At 39.9% G+C, this 18,954-nt stretch overlaps 1 protein-coding gene across 2 annotated transcripts in view; it reads right to left on the bottom strand.

Annotated features, from left to right (window-relative positions):
* ARFGEF1 (ADP ribosylation factor guanine nucleotide exchange factor 1) overlaps positions 1–18,954 on the bottom strand; it is a 4,299,619-nt gene that overhangs the window by 2,058,742 nt on the left and 2,221,923 nt on the right. For both annotated transcript variants that reach the window (XM_044067163.1, XR_006364243.1), the window contains exon 20: positions 2,187–2,315. In XM_044067163.1, coding sequence (XP_043923098.1) covers positions 2,187–2,315 — 129 coding nt within the window. The remainder of the gene's footprint in view (positions 1–2,186; positions 2,316–18,954) is intronic.

The following is an 18,954-nucleotide window of genomic DNA, read 5'->3' as shown; positions in this document are numbered from 1 at the left end:
ATCCATGGGACCTGACAATATCCCAGGCTGCATTCTATATGAACTACTGAACGAACTGGCACCCCACCTAAGTACCATGTTCAATCATCGCCTCACCTCAGGCTTTGTGCCCACTGAATGGCGCACTGCGACGGTTATCCCACTCCACAAACGGGGAGCCACGACAGACCCCGGGAACTACCACCCCATTAGCCCAACGAGCCTGGTCTGCCATGCTATGGAATGTATCATTATGGAACTCATAAACAAAGACATTGGTAATCTCCAAACTCTGAATCCCACCCAGTTCGGGTTTGTAAAAGGCAGATCATGTCTCCTAAACCTGGCAGACTTCTTTGAAGCAGTCACCAAGGCCATAGATGAGGGTAAGGTGGTTCACACAGCCTATCTAGATCTCGCCAAGGCTTTTGATACCATCCCCCACTCTAGAATTATAGATAAACTCACTAAACTAGGTATAAATCCCTATGTCACAAGATGGGTTGGCAAATGGCTCATGGACAGAACCCACACTGTGAAAGTAGCAGACTCCAAATCCGACTTCAGACCAGTGACAAGTGGAGTACCACAGGGTTCAGTCCTGGGTCCTCTCTTGTTTGGTATCTACTTCTCTGAAGTACAGGCTAACACAGCAGGTCTTTGGCTAATGAAGTTTGCAGACGACTGCAAACTGGGAGCCATAATTGAAACTCCTAACGATGTGGACATCCTACAAAAGGGCCTCACTGAGACAGATGCCTGGTGTCAAAGCCATGGCCTGAAACTTAATGCCAAAAAGGGCATTGTCATCCCCTTTGGAAAAAACTCTGTACCCATGAACTACCACATAGGTGGTAGTCTACTTAACACCGAAAGTGTGATAAGAGACCTTGGGACACAGGTGGACAGTAGTCTCTCCTTTGATAATCACATTGCCACAGTGGTCAGAAAATCCTTCTATATGGCACACCTCATCACAAAAGGTTTCTCATCCAGAAAAAAAGAGGTCATTGTTCCCCTCTACTCATCACTCATTAGACCCATTATAGAGTACAGTGCCCCTTTTGGTATGTACCTCACAAGACATCTACAACAACTGGAGAGGCCACAGAAATACCTCACAAAGAGGATTACTGGCCTCAAACAGATGCCCTACGCAGACTGTCTAAAAAATACTCCAGCTTTACTCCATCGCATATCGCCTACTCAGAGGCAATCTCTGTCTAACATACAAAGCTATGTCAAACCCAGAGCTGTTGGACATGCTCCACTTAAAGAAATCCCAATCCCTCCGAGCTACACGCTGTAGGGACCTAAACCTTGTCACCACAATAAACAGAATATGCTGGAGGGATAGATTCCTGCCCCAGAGACTTCCCACACTCTGGAACAAACTACCGATCTATATCAAAGCTCCTCATTAGCACTCTTCAAGAAAAATCTCGATGACTGGATGGGAAATAGGAAATTCACCCTGGGGATCACTTCTGTGGCTCTGCTCGACAGGGGCACAAGAAAATAATTTTCTTGGGTGGCGAAAGCCAAGGTACCTTTTTGGCTAGGCTTATATAGGCCCTAGGGCCAATAGCCTAGTATCTACCTATGAACCTATGAATATGCTTCTTAAGAGGTCATTAAAGAGAGTAGAAAAGTCAGAAGCTATGCTCTGTAAGTGAGAAGAATCTGAATAATCACATTTTTTACTTCTCAAATTCTGTTTTCTTTGGGACTTATCTATGACAGGCCAGCTTGGAAGGCTTTGCAGTACATATTGACATTGCTCTGACTGGATATGCTTCAGGATGTATTCTCTTTCAGTTGGTAATATGGTCCTACATAAATGATATTTATGTAATGTTTTTTTTTCTACTGGGTGTTTTTCATGCTATTGAACAGAGAATATGCAAAGACCTGCACTTGATTTTGAAGAACCGTACAATACTTAACCAAAATTATAGAAAAAGACAAAGCAAGTGCAACTACTCTAGCAAATTCTAGTATTTAGAAGAAAATGAGTAGGAATGAAGTTAAAAAGGTACAGATCATCTTTTACTTTATTGGCACACTTATGTTAGCAAACATGCAAATACATATTTGTGTGGTGGACATCATCAGTACTGCCATGAACAATGATGACAGCTAGAATGACAAGCCTTGAAAAATACCATGTTTCTAGCATTCAAAAACTATCAAGTAAAACTAATTACCTGAATAGTGAAGATGCATGCAATCCTTATTGCACATCGTATACCTTCTAAGCAAAGGGAGGCTACCTCTGTGTCATCACAGTCTTGAAGACCTACACTAAATGCAGCCAAAAAGGGAGTCCATGCCAGCTAGATAAAAAAAAAAAAGAAAAGAATCAATTAAAAATTACTGGAACACCTAATCAAGTTAAGAAATGCAACAAAATTGAGGTAAACTACACTCATTTCCTGAGACTCTGTTCACAAAATGGATTTACATATGCAGTTTCTAATATTACACTAAAGAATCAATTTTCTAAGGCAAGTCATCATCTAACACTTTGAAAAAATGGTCATTTCTTCCACAGGAAATGAGACAGAAAAATCTTTATAAGATTATCCTACACATTTATTAGTTCCAAATATTATTCTGTGTCACTCAGTGAACGATAACATTATACACACTTACTCCTCCAGATGAAAAATCAACATATAAAAGTATTTTGAATTGCTTTCTTCATCTCAGACTAAGTACAAATCACAGAATCTGCAGAGACTGACAACACTGCACTTAGTAAAAAAAGGTTAACATTCTGCAATGCTTTTTGGCACTATGACAAAAGGAGGTATGGCTAGCACAGCTAGCTGGAATTTTGTAATTAGTTATATGTCATTGGTGCATATTGAAATGAGTTATACAAGATGCTTGTGTTAAAAATGTATTTGAAATGTATGTCATATGTACATCAAACTGTTTCTACAGATGTGTGTGTTAAAAGGTATTTGCTAAGTGCTGTATGAAATGTAACCATGGTGTGCACTACTGGAAGAGAACAGAAATGTACATGCACTATTGTAACTGTTTAAAATGTATACATTTTAACAGTGGAAACTGGAATACAGTTTAATCTCAGTTCAGCAAACTTTAGAAATATATCTAAAATTAAATTACTTTACAGGCTATGCCATAAAGTTTTCAATGCAGTTAGAGACACAGAGTTTATGCTAGGAAGCTTTCTGTATTGCCCTTGGAGTGAACTAATTGCTACATTTGAAGCATGAAGGAATACACTTGTTTATGACTTCCAGCATCTGCCAAAGATCTGAGGAAAACCCCTTGTCTGTATATTTTTACAGGTAGATGCTAAATGCTGCTATCTTCTAGCAATATGGGTTTTGGCCCGGGAACTAGAAATTATGTCATTCTGCAAGCTATCCCAGCAGTAATATTTTATATATTAATTTGAGAAGTATCTTAGTGAGACAGAGCATTCTGCATTCTATCTTGATCCTGACAACAACTAGAAGATCCATTCATCACATCTGCCTTGCTCTGTTATTCAGGTCTTAGGTTATAGTATAATTCTCTTAGATTCAGTCAGGAATATAGTGAAGCTTAGTTTAGCTATTTTTCTTTATTTACTTGAGACTGCCCTGCAATGTTGTTTTAAATATTTCCTGTGGGTTTGAACTCTGATGTCACTGTGAACATATATTTAATATTGTCTTATTCTTTTATGATTTATTATTAAATATATTTAAACCTTTCATTGTGACTGATCTTTGTACAGATATTTAAGTTTTGAAAGTACTTGCATATTTATTTGGTGACGCTGTCTGCACCACTCCAAAAACCTTGCTCTTGGTCAAACTACCATTTGTATTAATATTACACAGTAAAATTGGACACCCTTTGTAAAGGGCCTTAAAGTAGATGATAATGGGTTACTGGTAGCAGGGGTAACTAACTTATAATCTGGGCAGAAGGTGGCATACCTAGTAAAACTGTGCTAGCCTTTCCCAAGAGAGTGTGTGTGTGTGTGTGTGTGTGTGTGTGTGTGTGTGTGTGTGTGTGTGTGTGTGTGTGTGTGTGTGTGTGAAACAAACTTCCAAGAGTGCGTATCTCAGCTACTTGGGCAGTGACTCAAAGCACTGGTTGGAGAGAGAGTGTTACAGGACTTGGCTTGGAACCCTGGCTAAGGACTCAACTCTATAACTGTACTAGTGGGGAGTCTTACTGGGGGGATCTGGAGAAAGGTAGAGGAACCAGCCCCAGACTAACTGTGGTCTCTGTGTGCTCTTAAGGGAAACTGCACTTGATGCAGAGAGCTACATCTGGAAATACTGTGTGTGTGTGTACTTGTCATCCTCTCAGTGAATGTCCCCCACTGTTGCCAGTGGTGAGGATTGAGGCTCCTTGAATACTGGTTGGCAGTGGTGTATTGTCACAGGCACAACAGCAGAAAATTGACTTATCACCTGCAGTGCCATTAGTAAGCTATATGTACTGGATGAGAAGGCTGGACTTAAGCAGTGGGGAGAAAAAACACATAACCCAGAAACTACCACATACAATGGAGTTGGGAATCATCATAGTAGCAGACCTCTTACACAAGAACACTACAGCATCAAAACAATTAACTTATAGGTATGCATTAACTTTTCAGTTTCGAATGTCACTCATACCCCAGCAGTACAAGTTCTAATGCAAGCCTTTATATATTTTTGTGTGATGGGTCACTAATGTCAGTTTCACACTGCATTTTAAGTCAATGATATCTTGTTACAGGCAGATTGTTCTAGTGAAGTTTTAGCATTCACCTTCTAGTATACAAAATACATATAACAGAAATTCTATTTTCCAAATGTGATATGTGGTAAAAAGACTGTGAACTTTGCAAAAACGTATTCAGAACACAAAAGATAAACTAATGAATTGAACCTGATACATTATAGGATTACACTACAAAACACTGAGTAATATCTTGTCAAAGTTAAAAATGAATGATCCTAACCAGTCAAAATTTTGACAGAAAATAAAAATGAATTTAGAAAAAATTCTGCAAAGATGTGTCCCCCACCTGCACCTACAACATGAGGGGGTGACTTACATACACAAACTCCATGGACATAGTACCACAGACAAAAGTGAAAAGTCATAAAAAGAAGTTAACACCAATAATGTAAAAAAATGTGGGCAGTGACTATAAGCAGCATGTGATGAGTTGCAACTTGAGTAAACCTAACACGTTGCAGACTCATCCAATTTTACGAAGGACTTTGCAACTAGAATTACAGCGTGAGAAGGATGCCATGTGTTGCTTGGTTGCTTGACTTCTGCAACACTCCTTTCTTAAAGTCCTGCTGCCAAGGGGAGTGTATCAGTTAGCTGTGATATAATATTTCTTCTGGAAGTGAGATATCAGTCAAAGTAAGGATGAGATATGTATCAAAACAGGACCCTTTAGATATCCCGGAAAGTGGAAAGATGCCAAGGCAATCCACTGAGAACAGCTACAGGAAATTGTGTTCTGCAATAGGATGGAGAATCTATTTTGTAAAGTTTAATAACAGCAGTCATAGTTTGGCAAGAGACATCTTACATATACAGTGTGCTGAAATGCTTTTTAAACGCTAATATGAAACAGCGGCTGTGGAAGAATGTGAGCTCATCACCAAAACAGAGGACTTGTCATATTTATCACAGCAGAAAGCAAAACAGTAAATTAAACACTGACATTTTGTTTAGCAACTGAAAGATTTTCTCTACCTTTAACAAATGAAAACAAATGACCAGATGCTGGAACTGAAGCAATGCATTCTATGGAATCTTGTATGTGAACATCTAAGAGGTATGCAAAAAAATTCCATTTTACTCATCTGTTTTGAAAATTATAGAAGGCTGAATTACCTGATAAAGGCTTCTTCTGAAACCACTTTGTGAATAATAAATAAGGTCTGTTTACAAAACAAATTAATCAGAAATACCAAATATCATCTATAGCATTTCAGTGTCTTTAAGTTTACTATTCTTCTTTATTCCATCACAGAAATCACAGTTAACCAAGCAAGTAAGCTGCATAGCAATTCCCCAACCTACAGATCCCTGTGGGTGTTGGATCACCTGGTCAGTTTTGCTGAATAACTGTCTTGAATCACTAGATAGAGAGGTCTGCACATTTTTTTCAGCTATGGTTTGGGTGCGCTTCATGCCTCCAAAGGAATCTACACTCATCAGATATACAAAAGAAACATCCATCAGAGTCTTACTTTGGTTCTTTCCTGCATGAAACATGTTGAAGAAACAAGACAAAGACGAACTTTAAGAACTAAGAGTTAAAGAAGGTGCTATGTAAATAAGCAGCACATAAGCACTTAGTGTATCAGCTTCTCTAACTGGGCCTCTGCAGTGAGTAACAGGCAGGATCTCTTTCCTGAAATACTTCCCTCAGCAGAATTCTTTAAGCTACTTAGTTCCTGGATTTGGAGGATATTTACCACTGCTAACACAAACCATGGTGTCAATAAATGAAGCTAGAAGAGTACAGCTGGCTCCATACTCAAAAGTTCTGCCACCATAGAACAAAAGTGATTAGTATCTGAAAGACACAAAGTAAACTGAAATACAAAATTGCAACCTTGTTATACTTGCAGAACTGCATGTCCATTGAGAGAAATGAAGAAAATTTACAAAAATGGAGTTGACAGAAGTAAAGATGGCAGATGACTGAGCAGCACACTAACTAGAGCTCTCTGGTGTAAATATTTTGGAAATTGTTTAAAAAGGTAGCAAAAGTCATAAATCTGCAAGGAAAACTCAATTACAACCAAGTATGCAGACTTTCCAGATGTCAGCAAAGAAAAAATCTGGAAAAAAGAAGAAAACACCAATTAAGAAAAAGAAAAAGAGAAGCTTGTGGATGGGAAGAATTAAACAGGTAATAACCAGGAAACAAACCTATTTGTATAATCAATGCAGGAGATAACTCCCAGTAAACTAGAAGAAAAAAATACACATCACATACACTCAGAAGTGTTCAAAGTTAAGTAGGACTTTGGAAAAATATACAAAATGGTTTGGGGGTTGACATAATGGTTAAGGAGTTTCCCCCACGGATGCAAGGTACAGAGGCTGAGTCTCACACTTGGGAAGTATGACTAGAACCCTCAGGTCGTTAGCTTAATAATTTCCTATAAAAAGAGAACAAACAAAAACAGACTTCCAAGATGGCTGCACATTGATCAACAGGCTGACTGAACTCTCCAAGTATGAAAACAGAAGCTGTTAAAAACGGCCAGTGTAATTGTCTGTCTGGGTAAAATTAAATCACCGGCTATTAATTACACTGCCTGGATGCCAAAGAAGTAAGTTGGAACACCTGAGATGAAAACAACCAAAAAAGGGGAATACAAATTTCTGACTGTGGAGAATTCTTCAGTTCTTCAATAAAAAAACTGTTTCAGTTTTAGTATGCGTGATAAATATCATAATTTAGAGGAAAAAAAAAATCCAAGCCCTTTCAAAGGTGCTTAAAAAAAAACAAAATTGTAGGAATACATACACTCAAAAAACAATAGCAAGAGCTTTAACTCATTATATCCGAGTGATGCCTCCAGGTGAATCTGCAGTTAACTCCTGCTTCTAGGTGTCAAATATTGCTTGTTCATATTTGCATCAATAATTCCAAAACCATGCTGCAGATCAATATGTATGTACACCTTTAAGAAGCGTTCAAGGGGCTTGCACAAGTGTATAAGTACTGAACACATGTCAGCCTGACTGCCATTTTGTAGTTAGCTGTTGAGATGTAAGCATGTATGCCTGTATAGCCTGTCAATCAGTTTGTTTATATTTTGTACTGCTGCTATCCATCCTGATGTGTTTCTTTGTGATAAAGCATGTAAATGAACTACCCCTGCCTGTTTGACTTTAAGGGGAAACAAGACAAGTGACACAGTGGCAGAACGGGATGCAGAAATCCAGATTCTGTACAGAGAAGGAACTCAGTTACAGGTGGAGGAATACAGAGGAATGGATCATCCCTACTGCATGTTTAACTCACAAAAACAGGTCAGAAACTATTTCATGTAACTAATCTTACGTAAATGATCTCTTATTCACAAAATATGAAACAAAGCACTCAGAACACGCTAAACGAATTTTTAAGTAAAAGAAATGTACAAAACTGCAACATATTGAGAAAAACATTGAAATAAAGTCTGAATCGCATAAAATGAATAAAAGAAAACTACTGCATTTTTTTGAAGTAGCTGTTCAAGATATCCAAAGTGTATTAAGTGTTTGCATGTTTGTGCAGTATTACGGAACAGTTATTTTGCAAAATACAGCCATTTCAGGGCATATTTCGCAAAGTACAGTATTTTGAAAAGTTTATTGTGCATTTGACCATTATTACAAGTACTGGCTGTGTGTGCATGTTCGTACATAATTACAAGGGCCATTTTTACAATGTGTTTAAGCATACTCTGTTGGCATGGCAGATGGATTTCGGAAACCAGCTTTATTTGTCTTTGACAAATATTGCAGAGAATTGGAGTGTGTTTGAACAAGAGTATGACATTTTCATACAAAATGCATTTTCTGATAAAGCTGACTGTACAAAGGCATTTATTTCTGCTTAATTTATCTGGTTCAGAAGCCACATAAAGAGAGAGTTCATTTGTGGATGCACCTGCTGTGTTTGCAGGGGAGGGGGAAAAAAAACATCATATAATTGTACTGGCTGAGTCCAGGCAAGACTCAGAGTGCTTAAAACATAAATTCAGAGAAATGTGTAACCCCGAAACGAATAAAATAAAAAGGCACTTATTTTACTCAAGGGATCAAAAGCCTGGGGAAACTTTTGCAGCACATATAACTCATTTGAGAAACAAAGCTAAAATGTGCATATTTGGTGACTGAAGGGATAATTTGATAAAATACAGACTTATGTGTGGTATTAAAACATGATGCTGTGAGAAAGATTTTGCTTCATGAGAGTGATTTAACTTTGAATAAGGCCAGTGAGATTTATCAAATATATGAGCTCACACAAATATGCTTACAAATGAGAAATGCATGCTTCCGGTATCTTCTAGTGCTCAGGCTGATAGTATGCAGCACTTGGTTAAAAGAAACAGGCCCAAGCACAAGGCAGCAACTGTAAACCCTGTAACAGTCACTGGGAAACCCTGCAGCATTCTAGCAAGATCCAAAGCACACTCTAGAAATCACACATTCTCACTGAAGCACAAGAGTGACTCAGCATTCTCAAATTATGTGCCTCTACCCAGTTTCATAGTAAGCTGTTGTAACTATGGTGCAAATTATGAGCCCAAAGGAGAAAAGTGCATAGCTTTTCATCAGCAGTGCCACAAATGCAATAAGTGGAATCATTTCAAAAGGTTTTGTAAATCAAATAAGGGGCATTCTTTTATTAAAAAGGAACATTCAGCGAGACAAGTTGATCAATTAGAAAGCTGTGTTCCAATTTTTTATGTTGATGCTGTGTCTGTGCTTAATGAAACAGTCAATGCAATAGATTTATGGACAAAGAATGAAGTATTTTGTACTGTTCGGATAAATGGAAGACCCATAGAACTCAGTGTTGACACAGGTTCAAAGTGCAATGTTATGTCAGCAGAAACATTTGCTAGAGTATGTGCTGGTGAGAAGCTTGATTTGGGAAAGTGTGGAAAGCTTGTTGCTTATGGAGGTGAAGAAATACATACTGAAGATTCAGTAGTGCTTTCATATTACTCTGCTGGGAACAGCTATGACTTGCCAAAAGACATGTGCAGTCATTGGTGGGCTTCCAAAATAGTAGAATGAGACCGATTTCATTTAATGAGGAAGTCGACTATGTTAGTTTGGAAGACCACTGTTCTAATTTCACCCAGTCTATTTTTCTACCTATGCTGATCTTTTCAAAGACAAACTAGGCAGACTCCCAGTTATGTACTCCATGAAGTTAGACTCAGAGGTCAGTCCAGTTGTCAGGCCAGCCCAAAAATTTCCATTACCTATGCAGAAGAGAGTCAAAGCCGAGCTGGATAAAATGGTGCAGCAAGGTGTGATTTGTCCAGTTGATGAGCCAACAGAATGTGTATCCTCCATTGTAGTATCTCGTAAGAAAAGCTCAGATGATATCAGAATATGTACTGATCCAAGAGACTTGAAGAAAGCATTGAAAAGACCTCATCACCCAATGAATACAGTCAAAGAAGTTGTAGCTCTTATGCCAAATGCCACTGGTTTTCCTGTCTTAGATGCAGTGACTTCATTTTGGCAAATTTTGCTCCACAGTAGATCGTCACTGCTAACCACTTTCAGTACTTCATTTGTCAGGTACATATTTTTGAGAATGCCATTTGGGATAAATTCTGCTGGTGAAGTCTTTCAGCATGCAATGTAACAAATTTTTCTGGGTGTCCGTGTGCTGTTATAGTAGACAATATTCTAGTATGAGGTAATGGTGAAGCTGAGCATGACAGAAACCTCAAGAAAGTTCTGGAAAGAGCATGCAAAGTGAAACTTAAGCTGAATCCTCAGAATTGCAAATTCAGGCTATGCAAAGTTACTTACATTGGTCATTTATTTACCAGTTCAGGCTTACAACCAGATCCTTCCAAGCAAACAGCAATTCTCGAGATGTCAGCTTCAGACAATGTTCAAGCCCTACAACATTTTCTTGGCATGGTTAACTACCCAGGCAAGTTCATTCCAGAACTGAGCTAAGTTTCAACACTGCTTAGAGACATGCAAAGATGTATCCTGGTAATGGTTAGAACAACACCAGAGAGCATTTGATGTCCTGAAACAGAGAACTGCCAGTCTACCAATTATCAGATACTATGATGTTCACAAACCAGTCACTCTTTCTTGTGATGCTTCAAAATTTGGTCTTGGTGCAGTCATTCTTCAAGAGGGTAAAAAACAACCAGCCAGGTTCCCCACACATGTTTAGTAACACTCTGACGTCTCGGCCAAAGACTTCATGGAGTAAAAACTTTTCAGAAAAGCACGTTGTCAAACTGAGAAACATGTATTTTTTTCCAATATAGTACCCTGTAGCCCACTACTATTCCCATAATGAAATGTATTAAAATGTACAGCTATTGAACTTTCTTTCTTTTTATTAACAATGTCTCTCACATGTTCTAAGAACCTGGTCTTGAAAGACCTCTTACTTTCTCCCACATAAAATCTGTTACAGGGGCATCTAAGGGTATATACAAAACCCTCCGTATTACAACTAAAATGCCCTGAAAGGTACTCCATTAACTTTGAAAATTCTTTAACCACATGCTTACAAGCTTTGCATTAACCACAAGGGGTTGTGCCAAAGTGTTTTTTTAAAAAAATCAACTATTATTCAAAGAATCTGTCTACATTTTAAAGTTTGATACTCTATCCCCAAAGGGTTAAATGAAGAGTGTAATTGGAGATTTTTTATTTAAATATGTAACTGAGTGTTAATTGTCCTTATATATGTGTATTTAAGGCAAGTGTTTCTGAAAAGTTTTTACTCCTTGAAGTCTTTGGCCAAGATGTCAGTGTTATTAAACGTCTGTGGGAACCTGGCTGGTTGTTTTTTTGCTTTTTGTTTTATTTTTCTAAAAGTTGTTTTTTAATTCTTCAAAAGGGTAGACCAGTAGCCTATGCATCCAGAACTATAACCCAAACTGAAATGAAGTATGCTCAGACAGAGAAAGAACTTTTGGCAATTGTGTTTGCTTGTTCGAAGTTCCATGATTTTATTTATGGTAAACCTATCCAAATTGAAAGTGACCACCAACCTCTAGTCACTATTTTGAGAATGCCTATACATGCAACTCCAGTCAGATTACAATGCATGATGTTGAAATTGCAAAAGTATCACTTCAATCTTGTTTACTCGAAGGACAAACTCCTTTATCTTGCTGACACTTTATTCAGATCTCCCAGAAAGACCACTGAACAGCATGAAAATGAGAAACCTGATTTTGAACTACATGAAAAGAGACATAGAGGAGCTCTCTGAGCATGTAGCCCAGGCCGGTATGACCCTGACCTTGAGTAGCATCTTACCCTCACCAAGAATGATGCCACAATATGAAGACAAGATGATCAATTTCAACAATTGGCTTAAGTATTGGTGTCATTCAAAGGGGATCCAATGCCAGTCAGCCTGGGATGACATGCTCGACAAGCCATGATGCTTCGCTAGGGACGGCTTGCACCTGTCACCCCTGGCTTTCTGATATTGGCAAAGGCTCTTGCTACCCCCATAGTGCCTTTTTTAGGCAAGGCTCAAAAGACAAACCCACCTCCATAGGTATCACAAGGGATAAGAAACTAAGAGTAATGCTACTCAACGCCAGAAGTCTAAACCTCAAGATGCATGCACTTGTAACTCTCCTTAGCATGGAGAATATCGATATCTGTGCAGTAACAGAAACATGGTACAAGGCTCCCGAGAGCACCCCAGCACTACCAGGTTATACCTCATACCATGCTTTTCGGCCCCAAAACTTGGACCGAACCACAAAAGGAGGGGGAGTATCAATATTCGTCAAAGATACCCACACCTCCAGGTTGGTGGCACAGCACGAAGCATCAGAGACTATCCATGTGCAACTAACAGTGGGTAAAACTGCCTTCCAGTTTATAGCCTGCTACAGACCACCCTCCCAAACCCAGGAACCCCACTCGGCCTTCCTGAGAACACTGGAAAATATGAAGGTCTCTCCAAACACCATAATATTGGGCGACTTCAACTACCCAAACATAGACTGGGAGCATTACTCTAGCTCCAACACCCTAGCCCAAAGGTTCCTAGAATTTATAAACTTAAATGCTATGGAACAACTTGTTACCACTCCCACAAGAGGGGAAAACATACTGGACCTGATCATCACCAACATGGGGACTCTATGCTCCAGACCAGAACTGTATCCCTCACTGGTAAGATCAGACCATAAACTAATCTCACTGGATATTTACATCTCGACCCCACCCCTGGCCCAGAAAACCACAGTGAAAAACTTCTCTAAAGCAAATTTCACACTCCTCAAAACCGAGGTGGAATCCTTCAAAGCTCCCGGGCCTGTGGAAAATACGGCCCAGACTGCAGAATCCTTTATAAACACATTCTATGAATACCTTCCAGAATGCATGGATCATGCAATCCCAAATAAAACCAAGACCCAATCCTCCAAAGGCAGACGTCCTGTCTGGTGGACCCCAGCCATAAACAAACTATACAATAGAAGGAGGAAGCTACTACATGATAGAGCAAAATCCCAAAAAGGGAAGGCATCTCTGATCAGTATTAGCAAAAAACTATGGGCACTCATAAAATCGTCTAAGGCCAGCTTCGAGAGAAAAATTGCACAGGACACTAAGGATAATCACAAGGCTTTCTTTAGTTATGTTAGGAACCTGGGTGGGAATTCCCAGATATGCTCAGAATTAGTCCAAAATGACAAAAAATACACCGAACCCACAGACATTGCCAACATCCTAGTTGACAGGTTCAGCGAAAAACTTCTCTCCCCCTCACCAAAAGGGCAAATATCTATCCCAGCAGATTGCTGCCCCCCTGACATCTCAGATGCTCAGGTAAAAGCCGCCCTCTCCAAAGCAAACAACACAGCATCAATGGGACCAGATGGTGTCCCAGGCTGCGTCCTACATGAACTCCAAGAAGAGCTAAACCCAAACATAAAACTACTGTTCAATCTCAGCCTTACTACAGGATATGTACCCAAAGAGTGGCGTACAGCAACAGTGGTCCCTCTCCACAAAGGTGGTGCCTCAACGGATCATGGAAACTATCGCCCCATAAGCCTGACTAGCTTGGTCTGCAAAGCTATGGAAAGGATCATCATGGACCTCATAAATAAAGATATTGGGGACTTACAGACACTGTATCCTACCCAGTTCGGCTTTGTTAAGGGCAGATCCCGCCTCTTAAACCTGGTCGATTTCTTTGAAACAGTCACCAAGGCCATTGACGAGGGGAAGGTGGTCCACACAGCCTACCTAGACCTCGCAAAAGCCTTTGATACAATACCCCACTCGGGCATTACAGATAAGCTCACCAGCTTAAATATAAACCCCTATGTCACTAGATGGGTTGCAAACTGGCTCAAGGACAGACCCCACATGGTTAGAATTGCTGGAGCCATGTCAGACTCCAAACCAGTTACAAGTGGCGTCCAACAAGGCTCAGTCCTGGGACCTCTCTTGTTTGGTATATATTTCTCGGAGGTACAGGCCAACACGGAAGGACTGTGACTGACAAAGTTCGTAGATGACTGCAAACTGGGCACCATAATCGACTCTCCAGCCGACACAAGCATCCTCCAAAAGGGCCTCATAGAAACAGACAACTGGTGCCAGAGCCATGGCCTCAAGCTAAACGCCAAAAAGTGTATAGTCATCCCCTCTGGAAAAAACAAAGTGCCCACAAATTACCACATAGGTGGCAATCCATTAAATACAGAAGAAGTAATTAGGGACCTGGGGACCCAAGTTGATAGCAATCTCTCATTTGACAACCACGTGGCCAAAGTGGTTAGAAAAACATTTTATATAGCCCACCTAATCATGAAGGGATTCACATCTAGATCAGGGGAGGTCATCGTGCCTCTTTACTCATCCCTCATCAGGCCCATAATTGAGTACAATGCCCCTTTTGGGATGTACCTTACCAGACATCAGCAGCAACTGGAAAGACCCCAAAAGTACCTCACCAAGAGGATCAAAGGGCTCAAACAGATGCCATATGCTGCCCAGTTAAAGAAACCCCAGCTCTACTCAGTGGCATACCGCCTGCTCAGAGGCAATCTGTGCCTGACATATAAAGCCATGTCCAACCCGGAATTAATGGACATGCTGCACCTCAGAAAATCCAAATCCCATCGAGCTACGTGCTCGAGAGACTTGAACCTCAGCACTGAAATAAATAGGACATGCTGGAGGGACAGATTCATAACCCAGAGGCTCCCTTCACTCTGGAATAAAATCCCAGTCCAGGTTAGGCAGAGTCCCTCACTGACTCTCTTCAAGAGGAATCTTGATGAGTGGATGGGAGATCGTAGGTTTACCCCGGGTATCACTTCTGTGTCACTGTTAGACAGAGGCACAGTATACTAACCTCGAAAAAGGGCATAGCAAAATTAATTTAAAATGGGTGGCGAAAGCCAAACACACTCTGGCTAGACTTATAAATGCCCTAGGGCAGACAGCCTAGTATGAACCTATGAAGTCATGGAAGTGAGAAATTTTTCTTCCACATGTCTTGATGAGCTTAAAAGTCATACAGCCTCAGATTCATTTCTTCAGAATCTCAAACACTTTATCAGTCAAGGACAGCCTTCAAAACAATCTTACTATTAGAAGTGCAACCTTATTTTCCTTATAGAGATGAGATTTTGTTTGACAACAGTAACATTATGAAAGGTCCAAATGTAATTGTTCCAAAGTCTATGTAACAAGAGTATATTATTATCTTGTAATGTGGCCACCCAGGAACTGATTCTACCAAAGGAAGGATGAGAGGACTAGTATTTTGGCCTTCTGTGTCACAGGATACTGAGAGAGTAATTTCATCTTGTTCTGTATGTAATAGTACTAAACCACATTAACAAAAAGAACCATTTCAACTAAACCAGATTCCTGAACTACCCTGGTTGAGAACAGCCACTGAAAGTTTTAAGTGGAATGGTCAACATTACTTAGCGTTAATTGACTCTTATTCCAACTGGTTCAAGATTGACCTGCTTCCTAATCTAGCATCCAGTACTGTCATTACTAAGATGAAGCATCATTTTGCAGTCCTTGGTAGTCTGCAGAAAGTTATTTCTGACAATGGTACACAGTTTACAAGCCAGCAGTTCAAAAGATTTGCTGAAGAGTGGGACTTTGTTACAAGTAACCCTGAGTACCTGCAGTCAAATGGTTTGACAGAATGTGCAGTTCAAAGTGCAAAACAATTACTAGAGAAGTTGAAACGAGAAAATATCGATGTTTTCTTGAATCTCAGAAATGTTTCTTGTGATAAACATCTTGGTTCACCTGCACAAAGACTTCTGTCGAGACAAGCTAGAATCACACTACCCATTAGTAGTTCATTATTGGTTCCATGCGTCAAAAGTAACAGATCAGTGAAAGCCAATCTGTTAAAGAAGCACTTATCCCAGAAGTCCTATTATGCTAAGACCAGCAAACTGCTCAATCCATTACGAGAAGGGGAGATAGTGAGGATACAGACATCCAAAGGTTTTGATTGGATTGAAATCGTGAAAAGTGTATGCCCAGAGCCAAGATCTTACATTGTGGAATCTCAAGGAGCAAAATTTAGGTGGAACTGGAAATATTTAATCCCGGTGTCTGAGTCTGTATTGCAGTATCATACCTGCAAGAAAAACTCTATATCACAGAGTGAGTTATCCAGCATTCCAGTTCCAGAGTGCTTTCCAGTAAATATCCCTCTTCCTGAGAAGAATCCCAAAACTCCTGAAGCAAGTTGTTCATCAATGACTGTCCCTCACAGCCGGCCTTAGGCATAGGCCAACTAGGCAGCTGCCTAGGGCACCGTTGTAGCAGGGTTGCTTTGCCAGTAATCTCTATGGTGTAGGTAGACCAGGATGGGGGCACTGGGTAGTGTAGGAGGGTACTGTGGAGCCCTTTTGCCTAGGGCACCAGATGACCAAAGGCTGGTCCTGCTGTCCCTGTTGCTAAACCCAGTTTTGATTGCTATATTACTATATCAGGTCGCATTTCCAGATCCTGTTCAAGATAAACAGCAACTTGGACATGAACGTTGTGTTTATTTCTTATTGTCTGTACAATTGCATGTTTCTTTTCAAATGGAAGATCCATCAAATGAGGCACTGCCAAATGCTGCCTTTAAGTGTTCTGCAAATCCAATGAGGTAAAGTCAGGCTTAATGCTCCGCACTGTGATGCATGAACCCTCTAATTTAGTTGCTCCATCAGGTAGACTGTGTAACAGTTTCAGAGACAATAAAGTGATGGAATCGACTGTAGCTATCTGCATCTCCAACTTCTTGTGGAAATTCTCAGTAGGAAACTGTTTTGAAGTCTCCATGGTTATGTCCCTCTGAAATTGTGTCATGTGTTTCATGTAATTTAATGCCATGACTGTAAAAGAAAGGGATGCATATAAACACATCTCCAGCCACTCCATCATCTGAAACCTTGTTAGGAGGATGAATGGCTTGAGCATCCTCTGGGATTTAAATGTTGGTGACTGCTGATACTACAATGAAATTCACAAGAGGCCCTTTGCTACAATGGCCTCAAAGAGAAAAATGATGTGCTCAGATATGGCTGCAAAAAATCAGTCTTAGTACATACTAAATCCAATATGTCTAGTGCAAACAGAAATGTCAAAAAAGAAGCAACTTGACAGGAAAAACAGGGAAGGACTTCAGGCACTAATTCATCTTCATAAATGTGTAACCATCCAAGACGCCAAGAGCTCATCAGTAGCAAATATGTAGGGCACACGCTAACTTTAAACTGGCATGCAGGGGTATATCTCTAAATTATAAAAAAAGGACAAAAGCTTAAACACTGTAACCTGGACACATTAAAACAGATCTACTACACTTGTTTGATATGACCCCAGCTGATTTACTGAAGTCTGATATGAATGAACAGGTTAACTACACAGAAACATTTCTGCATTACTGTACTGATCAGATCAAAAATAATGGTATGGTGTGTAGAATGCAGAGCAGCTTGCCCCTTCCCCCCCAACAAAGACTTAGCAAACTTATTCAGGTTAAGCTTCATCACATAGTAAAATGCGATGTACACATTGGTGAAGGAAGTCTTACTTATACCTATATTCTGCATATCGAAGATTAACTGAACATATTTATTTGATATACAAACTTTTAAGAGGATAACCATTTATTAGTTAACTTTAATGATTCAATTTGGTTGTTTTGACCAGGTGATATAAAGCCCACTAAATTATTTGATGGTTGTACAGGGCATAGAGGAAACCATATTCAGTTTAGGGCTGTATAACCAATGGATTTGCTTTTGTAGGGGAGTGCAGGAATTACTCAGTGAACATCAAAACAAACTAAACAGCGCATGAATGGATAGAAACATCTAATGCAGTGAAGAAATAAAATGGCAGAGGGGGTATGTGACTAGTCGGAAGAGTACGGCCGCTTAAGTTTTTAGGCCAGCTGTAACCAGTAGCTAAACTAGTCTAAAAGTATAGGATCCAAGTTAGAACACTGGGTTAACACCAAGAATGTCTGCAACCAGTGATCCAAAGAAAGCAAAGCTCCTTAAATGCTTCGAACAGTGCATCACTGGAGGAATTGCTCCTGATTTTGTTTGAGCATATGTCTGAGGCTGGGACTTATCATACTGTCCCCACACAACAGCAGCAGCATCTGAAAGTCCTGAAGGAGACCCTTGAGCAGGAAGCAACTCGCATTACACAGCCAGTGAGAGAGAGAGAGATTAATGTGATTCTAGAAAGGAGGCGTCAAAGAACAAACTGGAACTTTAGAAGCAGTATAAAAAGTTGGATGACCAAGAGACTCTAGGCAGATGAACTTCAGCATAAAAGAAGTGCCCGAAACAGTCAGGGCACCTGAGCTGCAATTACTTGTAGACAGACTGCTGCTTGAGGCTTTCCATATCCAAGCATATTTGGACCCTGCCACAGAAAGAATCCACAGGGTGGGGAAAACAATCATAACGGCAATGTAGCCCCAAGGCATGCTCTGGCAGCAATCCCAAAGCAAATTCTGGCAGCAGCCAGAAGCACAAGACAGTGCCTTTGGATAAGTCAGTTATTTATTCTGCAGATGCCCACTTGCAACATTTATTTGGGGTAAGGAAAATAATCCATGGTAGAAGCATTAGAATTTACAGAGAAAGTGAAGAACAGTGTGCCAGTGACAAAAAGGAGAAATTAGGGGAGGAAGATCTCTAAAAATGAAATGGATGGAATTTTTGTAAGATAAAG

This window comes from Protopterus annectens, chromosome 3.part1, assembly GCF_019279795.1.
Source record: "Protopterus annectens isolate FY-2018-M chromosome 3.part1, PAN1.0, whole genome shotgun sequence".
Taxonomy (NCBI): Eukaryota; Metazoa; Chordata; order Ceratodontiformes; family Protopteridae; genus Protopterus; species Protopterus annectens.
The sequence above is the reverse complement of the archived record's forward strand: the minus strand, read 5'-3'. Positions and strand labels throughout refer to the sequence as shown.